A 12,815-nucleotide genomic window follows, 5' to 3' on the forward strand; every position below is an offset into this window, starting at 1 on the left:
TAAACTACACAGGTTCATCTCTACTGTTGGAGCAGCCATAAACTGCACAGGTTCATCTCTACTGTTGGAGCAGCCATAAACTGCACAGGTTCATCTCTACTGTTGGAGCATCCATAAACTACACAGGTTCATCTCTACTGTGGGAGCAGCCATAAACTGCACAGGTTCATCTCTACTGTTGGAGCAGCCATAAACTGCACAGGTTCATCTCTACTGTTGGAGCAGCCATAAACTACACAGGTGCATCTCTACTGTTGGAGCAGCCATAAACTACACAGGTTCATCTCTACTGTTGGAGCATCCATAAACTACACAGGTTCATCTCTACTGTTGGAGCAGCCATAAACTGCACAGGTTCATCTCTACTGTTGGAGCAGCCATAAACTGCACAGGTTCATCTCTACTGTTGGAGCAGCCATAAACTGCACAGGTTCATCTCTACTGTTGGAGCAGCCATAAACTACACAGGTGCATCTCTACTGTTGGAGCAGCCATAAACTACACAGGTGCATCTCTACTGTTGGAGCAGCCATAAACTACACAGGTTCATCTCTACTGTTGGAGCAGCCATAAACTACACAGGTTCATCTCTACTGTTGGAGCAGCCATAAACTACACAGGTTCATCTCTACTGTTGGAGCAGCCATAAACTACACAGGTTCATCTCTACTGTTGGAGCAGCCATAAACTGCACAGGTTCATCTCTACTGTTGGAGCAGCCATAAACTACACAGGTTCATCTCTACTGTTGGAGCACCCATAAACTACACAGGTTCATCTCTACTGTTGGAGCAGCCATAAACTGCACAGGTTCATCTCTACTGTTGGAGCAGCCATAAACTGCACAGGTTCATCTCTACTGTTGGAGCAGCCATAAACTGCACAGGTTCATATCTACTGTTGGAGCAGCCATAAACTACACAGGTTCATCTCTACTGTTGGAGCAGCCATAAACTACACAGGTTCATCTCTACTGTTGGAGCATCCATAAACTGCACAGGTTCATCTCTACTGTTGGAGCAGCCATAAACTACACAGGTGCATCTCTACTGTTGGAGCAGCCATAAACTACACAGGTTCATCTCTACTGTTGGAGCAGCCATAAACTACACAGGTGCATCTCTACTGTTGGAGCAGCCATAAACTACACAGGTTCATCTCTACTGTGGGAGCAGCCATAAACTACACAGGTTCATCTCTACTGTGGGAGCAGCCATAAACTACACAGGTTCATCTCTACTGTGGGAGCAGCCATAAACTACACAGGTTCATCTCTACTGTTGGAGCAGCCATAAACTACACAGGTTCATCTCTACTGTTGGAGCAGCCATAAACTGCACAGGTTCATCTCTACTGTTGGAGCAGCCATAAACTGCACAGGTTCATCTCTACTGTTGGAGCAGCCATAAACTGCACAGGTTCATCTCTACTGTTGGAGCAGCCATAAACTACACAGGTTCATCTCTACTGTTGGAGCAGCCATAAACTGCACAGGTTCATCTCTACTGTTGGAGCATCCATAAACTACACAGGTTCATCTCTACTGTGGGAGCAGCCATAAACTGCACAGGTTCATCTCTACTGTTGGAGCAGCCATAAACTGCACAGGTTCATCTCTACTGTTGGAGCAGCCATAAACTGCACAGGTTCATCTCTACTGTTGGAGCAGCCATAAACTGCACAGGTTCATCTCTACTGTTGGAGCAGCCATAAACTGCACAGGTTCATCTCTACTGTTGGAGCATCCATAAACTACACAGGTTCATCTCTACTGTGGGAGCAGCCATAAACTGCACAGGTTCATCTCTACTGTTGGAGCAGCCATAAACTGCACAGGTTCATCTCTACTGTTGGAGCAGCCATAAACTGCACAGGTTCATCTCTACTGTTGGAGCAGCCATAAACTGCACAGGTTCATCTCTCCTGTTGGAGCAGCCATAAACTGCACAGGTTCATCTCTACTGTTGGAGCAGCCATAAACTGCACAGGTTCATCTCTACTGTTGGAGCATCCATAAACTGCACAGGTTCATCTCTACTGTGGGAGCAGCCATAAACTGCACAGGTTCATCTCTACTGTTGGAGCAGCCATAAACTGCACAGGTTCATCTCTACTGTTGGAGCAGCCATAAACTACACAGGTGCATCTCTACTGTTGGAGCAGCCATAAACTACACAGGTTCATCTCTACTGTTGGAGCATCCATAAACTACACAGGTTCATCTCTACTGTTGGAGCAGCCATAAACTGCACAGGTTCATCTCTACTGTTGGAGCAGCCATAAACTGCACAGGTTCATCTCTACTGTTGGAGCAGCCATAAACTGCACAGGTTCATCTCTACTGTTGGAGCAGCCATAAACTACACAGGTGCATCTCTACTGTTGGAGCAGCCATAAACTACACAGGTGCATCTCTACTGTTGGAGCAGCCATAAACTACACAGGTTCATCTCTACTGTTGGAGCAGCCATAAACTACACAGGTTCATCTCTACTGTTGGAGCAGCCATAAACTACACAGGTTCATCTCTACTGTTGGAGCAGCCATAAACTACACAGGTTCATCTCTACTGTTGGAGCAGCCATAAACTGCACAGGTTCATCTCTACTGTTGGAGCAGCCATAAACTACACAGGTTCATCTCTACTGTTGGAGCACCCATAAACTACACAGGTTCATCTCTACTGTTGGAGCAGCCATAAACTACACAGGTTCATCTCTACTGTTGGAGCAGCCATAAACTGCACAGGTTCATCTCTACTGTTGGAGCAGCCATAAACTGCACAGGTTCATATCTACTGTTGGAGCAGCCATAAACTACACAGGTTCATCTCTACTGTTGGAGCAGCCATAAACTACACAGGTTCATCTCTACTGTTGGAGCATCCATAAACTGCACAGGTTCATCTCTACTGTTGGAGCAGCCATAAACTGCACAGGTTCATCTCTACTGTTGGAGCAGCCATAAACTACACAGGTTCATCTCTACTGTTGGAGCAGCCATAAACTACACAGGTTCATCTCTACTGTTGGAGCAGCCATAAACTGCACAGGTTCATCTCTACTGTTGGAGCAGCCATAAACTGCACAGGTTCATATCTACTGTTGGAGCAGCCATAAACTACACAGGTTCATCTCTACTGTTGGAGCAGCCATAAACTGCACAGGTTCATCTCTACTGTTGGAGCAGCCATAAACTGCACAGGTTCATATCTACTGTTGGAGCAGCCATAAACTACACAGGTTCATCTCTACTGTTGGAGCAGCCATAAACTACACAGGTTCATCTCTACTGTTGGAGCAGCCATAAACTACACAGGTTCATCTCTACTGTTGGAGCAGCCATAAACTACACAGGTTCATCTCTACTGTTGGAGCAGCCATAAACTGCACAGGTTCATCTCTACTGTTGGAGCATCCATAAACTACACAGGTTCATCTCTACTGTTAGAGCATCCATAAACTACACAGGTTCATCTCTACTGTTGGAGCAGCCATAAACTACACAGGTTCATCTCTACTGTTGGAGCAGCCATAAACTACACAGGTTCATCTCTACTGTTGGAGCAGCCATAAACTACACAGGTTCATCTCTACTGTTGGAGCAGCCATAAACTACACAGGTTCATCTCTACTGTTGGAGCAGCCATAAACTACACAGGTTCATCTCTACTGTTGGAGCAGCCATAAACTACACAGGTTCATCTCTACTGTTGGAGCAGCCTTAAACTACACAGGTTCATCTCTACTGTTGGAGCAGCCATAAACTACACAGGTTCATCTCTACTGTTGGAGCAGCCATAAACTACACAGGTTCATCTCTACTGTTGGAGCAGCCATAAACTACACAGGTTCATCTCTACTGTTGGAGCAGCCATAAACTACACAGGTTCATCTCTACTGTTGGAGCAGCCATAAACTACACAGGTTCATCTCTACTGTTGGAGCAGCCATAAACTACACAGGTTCATCTCTACTGTTGGAGCAGCCATAAACTACACAGGTTCATCTCTACTGTTGGAGCAGCCATAAACTACACAGGTTCATCTCTACTGTTGGAGCAGCCATAAACTACACAGGTTCATCTCTACTGTTGGAGCAGCCTTAAACTACACAGGTTCATCTCTACTGTTGGAGCAGCCATAAACTACACAGGTTCATCTCTACTGTTGGAGCAGCCATAAACTACACAGGTTCATCTCTACTGTTGGAGCAGCCATAAACTACACAGGTTCATCTCTACTGTTGGAGCAGCCATAAACTACACAGGTTCATCTCTACTGTTGGAGCAGCCTTAAACTACACAGGTTCATCTCTACTGTTGGAGCAGCCATAAACTACACAGGTTCATCTCTACTGTTGGAGCATCCATAAACTACACAGGTTCATCTCTACTGTTGGAGCATCCATAAACTACACAGGTTCATCTCTACTGTTGGAGCAGCCATAAACTACACAGGTTCATCTCTACTGTTGGAGCAGCCATAAACTACACAGGTTCATCTCTACTGTTGGAGCAGCCTTAAACTACACAGGTTCATCTCTACTGTTGGAGCATCCATAAACTACACAGGTTCATCTCTACTGTTGGAGCATCCATAAACTACACAGGTTCATCTCTACTGTTGGAGCAGCCATAAACTACACAGGTTCATCTCTACTGTTGGAGCAGCCATAAACTACACAGGTTCATCTCTACTGTTGGAGCAGCCATAAACTACACAGGTTCATCTCTACTGTTGGAGCAGCCATAAACTACACAGGTTCATCTCTACTGTTGGAGCAGCCATAAACTACACAGGTTCATCTCTACTGTTGGAGCAGCCATAAACTACACAGGTTCATCTCTACTGTTGGAGCAGCCATAAACTACACAGGTTCATCTCTACTGTTGGAGCAGCCATAAACTACACAGGTTCATCTCTACTGTTGGAGCAGCCTTAAACTACACATTTTCATCTCTACTGTTGGAGCAGCCATAAACTACACAGGTTCATCTCTACTGTTGGAGCAGCCATAAACTACACAGGTTCATCTCTACTGTTGGAGCAGCCATAAACTACACAGGTTCATCTCTACTGTTGGAGCAGCCATAAACTACACAGGTTCATCTCTACTGTTGGAGCAGCCATAAACTACACAGGTTCATCTCTACTGTTGGAGCAGCCATAAACTACACAGGTTCATCTCTACTGTTGGAGCAGCCTTAAACTACACAGGTTCATCTCTACTGTTGGAGCATCCATAAACTACACAGGTTCATCTCTACTGTTGGAGCATCCATAAACTACACAGGTTCATCTCTACTGTTGGAGCAGCCATAAACTACACAGGTTCATCTCTACTGTTGGAGCAGCCATAAACTACACAGGTTCATCTCTACTGTTGGAGCAGCCATAAACTACACAGGTTCATCTCTACTGTTGGAGCAGCCATAAACTACACAGGTTCATCTCTACTGTTGGAGCAGCCATAAACTACACAGGTTCATCTCTACTGTTGGAGCAGCCATAAACTACACAGGTTCATCTCTACTGTTGGAGCAGCCATAAACTACACAGGTTCATCTCTACTGTTGGAGCAGCCTTAAACTACACAGGTTCATCTCTACTGTTGGAGCAGCCATAAACTACACAGGTTCATCTCTACTGTTGGAGCAGCCATAAACTACACAGGTTCATCTCTACTGTTGGAGCAGCCATAAACTACACAGGTTCATCTCTACTGTTGGAGCAGCCATAAACTACACAGGTTCATCTCTACTGTTGGAGCAGCCATAAACTACACAGGTTCATCTCTACTGTTGGAGCAGCCATAAACTACACAGGTTCATCTCTACTGTTGGAGCAGCCATAAACTACACAGGTTCATCTCTACTGTTGGAGCAGCCATAAACTACACAGGTTCATCTCTACTGTTGGAGCAGCCTTAAACTACACAGGTTCATCTCTACTGTTGGAGCAGCCATAAACTACACAGGTTCATCTCTACTGTTGGAGCAGCCATAAACTACACAGGTTCATCTCTACTGTTGGAGCAGCCATAAACTACACAGGTTCATCTCTACTGTTGGAGCATCCATAAACTACACAGGTTCAGCTCTACTGTTGGAGCAGCCATAAACTACACAGGTTCATCTCTACTGTTGGAGCAGCCATAAACTACACAGGTTCATCTCTACTGTTGGAGCATCCATAAACTACACAGGTTCATCTCTACTGTTGGAGCATCCATAAACTACACAGGTTCAGCTCTACTGTTGGAGCATCCATAAACTACACAGGTTCATCTCTACTGTTGGAGCAGCCATAAACTACACAGGTTCATCTCTACTGTTGGAGCAGCCATAAACTACACAGGTTCATGCCGATGTTCTGGGCATCTTTGTAATGTCAGGTAAAAGAGTAACGTTTGAGGCAGACTAACATCAGTCACTTTTCCATTCACTGTAGTAGAAGGAGGTGCGGGGAAACCGCAGATGTGTCGTCTCCGCCTACAGGAAATACGTAGGCTGCGACCATGAGACCCGTTACGGAATCGGTCAATACAGAATGAATGCACAGCACAGCACAGCACAGCACAGCACAGCACAACGACCCTGAGCTTATCAACACAATTATACAGATATCCAGATGCCACCATGAAGGACAACATCATCACGTCATTCTAGCCCAGTGGGAGAAGATGACTTTATAACAGCCTGTGGGAAGCAGCCACGCTACGCTGGCCTGGCTGTCACCATCGATCACTTATTAAACGCACACTTGCAGTGGCTGGTTGGTGATGCAGGGCTGGTGTCTGGGGGGACACTCCATGCAGGCCTGGTGTCTGGGGGGACGCTCCATGGCTTATTAACATATTAAACTTATTAACTTACTAAACACTTTTAGCAGCTCAGAGAGCTTCCATCCCCAGCCGGGTCATACCAAAGACCCAGTGCCTCCCTGCTTGGCACTCAGCATCAAGAGGTAAACTGAGTGGTAAACTTACATTTGCAGTGGTCGGGGGCCAGTGGGGGGTGGGTGTTTCGGGGCTGGGGTCCAGGGCTGCTCCAGGGCTTCCCCAGGCTGTGGTCGGGGGCCAGTGGGGGGTGGGTGTTTCGGGGCTGGGGTCCGGGGCTGCTCCAGGGCTTCCCCAGGCTGTGACAGTAGTTTCCACCAGTGCTGCTGCTCTGGTCCCAGTGGTGGCTGCTCTTCTGGACTCTGACTGGAAGACAAAGAAACACAAGTATATATATTAACACACACACACACACACACACACACACACACACACACACACACACACACACACACACACACACACACACACACACACACACACACACACACACACACACACACACACACACACACACACACACACACACACACACACACACACACACACACACACACACACACACACACACACACACACACACACACACACACACACACACACACACACACACACACACACACACTCTTCTGGACTCTGACTGGAAGAGAAGAACAATATGAACATTTTTCAATTTCAGGATTCAAAAAAGCTAAAAGAAAATAGCAGATCTACAAGCTCGCAGCCCAGCACAGAGTGACGCCCAGTGAGCTTGTAGATCTGCTATTTTTTAAATGCCAACGCTAAAATCTAAAACGACATCACATGTGTTCCTGGCTGTAAAGGGTTAAGAGAAAATCAAACTCACTCTTCTAGTCGTTTGTGTTCCGAGTGCGATTTATACAGACCCCCCCCCCCCCCCCCCCCTCTCTCACTGCCAGAGGGAACATCAACCAGCGTGATAATTGATATTTAATGTCTTCTTCATGGAAGAATGGATCCTGCAGGGTGTGCGTGCGTGCGTGCGTGCGTGCGTCTCCTGCAGGCTGGATGTCATCTTGACGAGCGGTGTGTAAATCTGTTTAGACACCGAGTTAAATCCACTGAATGGAAAGAGGATCTCATCATAGATGTCTATGAATTGAGTGCATAGGCCTGAATGGAAACAAGACCGCAAGGAGATTATTTTTTGTGCTATTGCTTTTGGACTGAGTGTTACTGTTACTGTACTGTACTGTACTCTGTACTGTTGATATTTATACATTTATATCTAATAAACTATTCAATCAAGCAATCAAGCCAAATGTCATCAAATGGTGGTCCGTGGCTCAGATGGGTCTGAGAGGCTAAATGTCATCAGATGGTGGTCCGTGGCTCAGATGGGTCTGAGAGGCTAAATGTCATCAGATGGTGGTCCGTGGCTCAGATGGGTCTGAGAGGCTAAATGTCATCAAATGTAATTTGATACTAGATTGTTTTAATAATGTGATGAATCCAGAGTTGCAATACCCTCCATTGACTCCCCACTCATCCACATTGCGTTTGTGATCCGATTGTATTAAACGATGTTAAACTCACCAACATTGCAGCTCTAGGAAAAGCTTGAATTATCCTCTTTCAAACTGCAAAGCATTTGTTTCATAAAAATCCACCGTAGACATGTTGTTATGATCTACTTTGTCTAGAAATTCTGTGCAGGTGATTATTTTTCTGTGTTGGAGTTTGGAGTCGAAGTCACTGAACGGCCCTGCGTACCACCCGTTTAGAATTTGCACATAATGCAGGAGGCAGCAACGCGACCCTTTAATGAAAACGAGTGCTTCCAAAATACAACACAGAATGTATTGACAGAAAGTATCTCATAACAACATGTCTACGGTGGATTTGTATGAAACAAACGCTTTGCAGATTGAAAGAGGATAATTGAAGCTTTCCAATGAGATTGCAATGTTTGTGAGTTTAAAGTAGTTTAATACAAGCAGAACGGAAATGGAGGGTATTGGTGATGAATGGAGGGTATTGGTGATGAATGGAGGGTATTGGTGATGAATGGAGGGTATTGGTGATGAATGGAGGGTATTGGTGATGAATGGAGGGTATTGGTGATGAATGGAGGATATTGGTGATGAATGGAGGGTATTGGTGATGAATGGAGGGTATTGGTGATGAATGGAGGGTATTGGTGATGAATGGAGGATATTGGTGATGAATGGAGGGTATTGGTGATGAATGGAGGGTATTGGTGATGAATGGAGGGTATTGGTGATGAATGGAGGGTATTGGTGATGAATGGAGGGTATTGGTGATGAATGGAGGGTATTGCAACTCTAGATTCATCCCATTATAAAAAAATATAGTGTTGCAAATTGAGGCTAGTTAAATCTAGTGAACATGAAGAGAGATGATGAGACATCTATGTTAAATCATGTTACATCCAGTGAATATGAAGACTGATGATGACAGACAGACAGACAGACAGACAGACAGACAGACAGACAGACAGACAGACAGACAGACAGACAGATGATGAAATGAAGCCTTACGTTTGCTGACCAGCCTGGATAAAACTTGGGTCAAGTTGTAGATCATGTTTGTTTTTATCGTTTTATGTTGATCAACTGAAGCTGAAGGAATGGAGGAACGTCAACAAACTACAGGTTGGTCAGTCTGGTGTTTCTTTGGAGGAGAAAGGTTCATAGGACAACAGGTTGGTCTTGGTTGGTCTGTCGTTTGAAGGAGAAAGGTTCATAGGACTACAGGTTGGTCTTGTTTGGTCTGTCGTTTGAAGGAGAGAGGTTGACTACACTTGTTTTGTTTGGAGAGTCAGATCTAGAAGAGAGGTTGTGTTTGGACCTTGATTGGAGACACAGCTGAGAGCCTAAACTGCTCATGAGTCAGGAAGTCCATTCTGGGGATCTGATTGGTTGGCTGGTGGTGTGACACAGTGCAATCTGATTGGTTGGCTGGTGGTGTGACACGGTGCAATCTGATTGGTAGTCAGTGGGTAAAGTACCTAAGTACATACTTGAATACAATGTTGAGGTATTTGTACTTTACTGGAGTATTTCTAATTTCCAGTACTTTTACTTCTACTACATCTCAGTCCAAATACTGTACTTTTACTGTTTTACTACAATGATGTGAAAACTACACTTAATTAGTATAGTAGTTACTTTGTAGATTTAAACTAGTTAGTATAGTATATATTAAGTTATATATTAGTTACTTTGTAGATTTAAACTAGTTAGTATAGTTAGATTACTACTATTATATAATATTAGATTTTGATCATTATTACCAAACATATAGAACTATATATATTTCGTCCGTTTGCTCACAATGCGTCACATTGTAGATCTGCTATTTTCAGACTATGTGAACACACATGCAGCTGTAGACTTGCTGTAAAGCAGCGGTTCCCAAACCTTTTCATGTCAAGGACCCCCAAATCGACACTCAATAGCCCCTGAGATGCCAGGGACCCCCATTAGAAGAGAAATGCCAGGGACCCCCATAAGACAATTGTACGGCTCTAGCAGTGATTCTCAACCTGTTTAGGTTTAGGTTTTCTTTAGGTTTATTTATTTAGCATGTAGTACAAAAAATCACACCCGTGTGAACTGAGTGGTGTAAGGTCTTATATAGACTGATCAGCTGTGGTCTGATGTAATGTCTGACGTAATGAAATGAAATCACACCCGTGTGAACTGGGTGACCATAGCAACCATGCTCATTTTTTGGTACGAACAGACAGACAGACAGACAGACAGACAGACAGACAGACAGACACGTAAACTAACAAAGCCAGTTGTAGGAGTCACTCAAAAATAGACAATACATATCAAACAACAAAAATACAATGCAAGGAAAGGAAGAAGCCAGCTGGCTTATTTGGAATCCTTTCCTGTATGAGGTCATTGATTTAAAACAGATTAAAAGTTAAATTAAGAACAATACAAAAGTCTACAAGTTTGGCGAAGGGGGGCAGATGTGTTTAATTTCAAGGACCTCCAGTTTGACCTGACCTGAAGTCTACGGACCCCCATTTAATGGCATTTCTATCTCTGGGACCCCCGATTTATATTGTAAAATCAATGTTACACATGGAACTCCATTTGTACACTCTCAGAGTTACAGACCCATAAGGGTCCATTTTGTTCCAAACTATCATTTAGCTGGGGACCCCCTGGAACTCCCTCAGGGACCCCTGGGGGTCCCCGGACCCCACTTTGGGAACCAGTGCTGTAAAGGACCACTGACCCAATACTCAGATCAAAGCCTGAATATGAGAATAGGAAACTGACCATGGTTTTATGATTGAATGAATATGAGAATAGGAAACTGACCATGGTTTTATGATTGAATGAATATGAGAATAGTAAACTGACCATGGTTTTATGATTGAATGAATATGAGAATAGGAAACTGACCCTGGTTTTATGATTGAATGAATGATATGATGGACCATGTGGACTCATTTCTTCCTTTCATGAACTCTCCCTTGATGTTGGCCTCCTTATTTTATAGGCTATTATCTTTCTACTCTGTGTTCTGTGCTCTTATTGGCTGTTTGGTGTATTTCTTTATGACAACAGATGAGTTTCCGCCTCCAGGGACCAATAAAGATGTTTCATGTGTTCTCCCTCATGTATGTCCAACGACACACTGTTCTGTTAAAATACGCTATATATTAACATGTAGATTTGAATGTTTTAATCCATATGCTTTCATACAGCCATGCAGGGATGGATTAACAGTCCCAGCGGAGCGGAGACCCTCCATGAATTATTATCCTCCCTCTAAGACCTCAGTCCTACAGAGACTCTCCCTCTAAGACCTCAGTCCTACAGAAACTCTCCCTCTAAGACCTCAGTCCTACAGAAACTCTCCCTCTAAGACCTCAGTCCTACAGAGACTCTCCCTCTAAGACCTCAGTCCTACAGAAACTCTCCCTCTAAGACCTCAGTCCTACAGAAACTCTCCCTCTAAGACCTCAGTCCTACAGAAACTCTCCCTCTAAGACCTCAGTCCTACAGAAACTCTCCCTCTAAGACCTCAGTCCTACAGAAACTCTCCCTCTAAGACCTCAGTCCTACAGAAACTCTCCCTCTAAGACCTCAGTCCTACAGAGACTCTCCCTCTAAGACCTCAGTCCTACAGAAACTCTCCCTCTAAGACCTCAGTCCTACAGAGACTCTCCCTCTAAGACCTCAGTCCTACAGAAACTCTCCCTCTAAGACCTCAGTCCTACAGAGACTCTCCCTCTAAGACCTCAGTCCTACAGAAACTCTCCCTCTAAGACCTCAGTCCTACAGAAACTCTCCCTCTAAGACCTCAGTCCTACAGAGACTCTCCCTCTAAGACCTCAGTCCTACAGAAACTCTCCCTCTAAGACCTGAGTCCTACAGAAACTCTCCCTCTAAGACCTCAGTCCTACAGAAACTCTCCCTCTAAGACCTCAGTCCTACAGAAACTCTCCCTCTAAGACCTCAGTCCTACAGAAACTCTCCCTCTAAGACCTCAGTCCTACAGAAACTCTCAGTTGAAGCAGACCTAGGATTCCATGCGCGTGAAATATCGGACAGATCCGTCTTGAACACATGACTATAGAGATAGTGTGTAACGATTGGCGGGATTTTTGGTATGTGTGTGAGGAGCTGATCACAGTCACAGATAGAGGGAAAGTGTTATATTTGGCCTATTATTTATGCTATATATTATTGACCGCGTCTGTGTCACAGTCTCACAGTCACAGACATTGCGCACACGAGAGAGAGGGAGAGAGAGAGAGAGAGAGAGAGAGGGAGAGAGAGAGAGAGAGAGAGAGGGAGAGAGAGAGAGAGAGAGAGGGAGGGAGAGAGAGAGAGAGAGAGAGAGGGAGAGAGAGAGAGAGAGAGAGGGAGAGAGAGAGAGAGAGGGAGAGGGGTGCTGCGTGTTAAAAAATAAATAGGCTACTCATCTTTGTGTTCTGTTTCACCTTATTGCTGCGTGACCATC

The 12,815-nt window shown here is 44.7% G+C and overlaps 1 protein-coding gene across 1 annotated transcript in view; it reads right to left on the minus strand.

Annotated features, from left to right (window-relative positions):
- Positions 1 to 9,660, minus strand: part of LOC306917900 (glutamate receptor-interacting protein 2-like) — a 70,772-nt gene extending 61,112 nt beyond the window's left edge. Inside the window, exons 1-2 of the mRNA XM_079530796.1 lie at positions 9,362 to 9,660; positions 6,990 to 7,205 (exon numbers count right to left, since the gene is read on the minus strand). Coding sequence (XP_079386922.1) covers positions 6,990 to 7,205; positions 9,362 to 9,407 — 262 coding nt within the window. The 5' untranslated portion in view covers positions 9,408 to 9,660. The remainder of the gene's footprint in view (positions 1 to 6,989; positions 7,206 to 9,361) is intronic.
- Positions 9,661 to 12,815: the final 3,155 nt, after the last annotated feature.

The sequence above is a fragment of the Electrona antarctica genome (assembly GCF_951216825.1).
Source record: "Electrona antarctica genome assembly, contig: scaffold_56, whole genome shotgun sequence".
Taxonomy (NCBI): domain Eukaryota; kingdom Metazoa; phylum Chordata; class Actinopteri; order Myctophiformes; family Myctophidae; genus Electrona; species Electrona antarctica.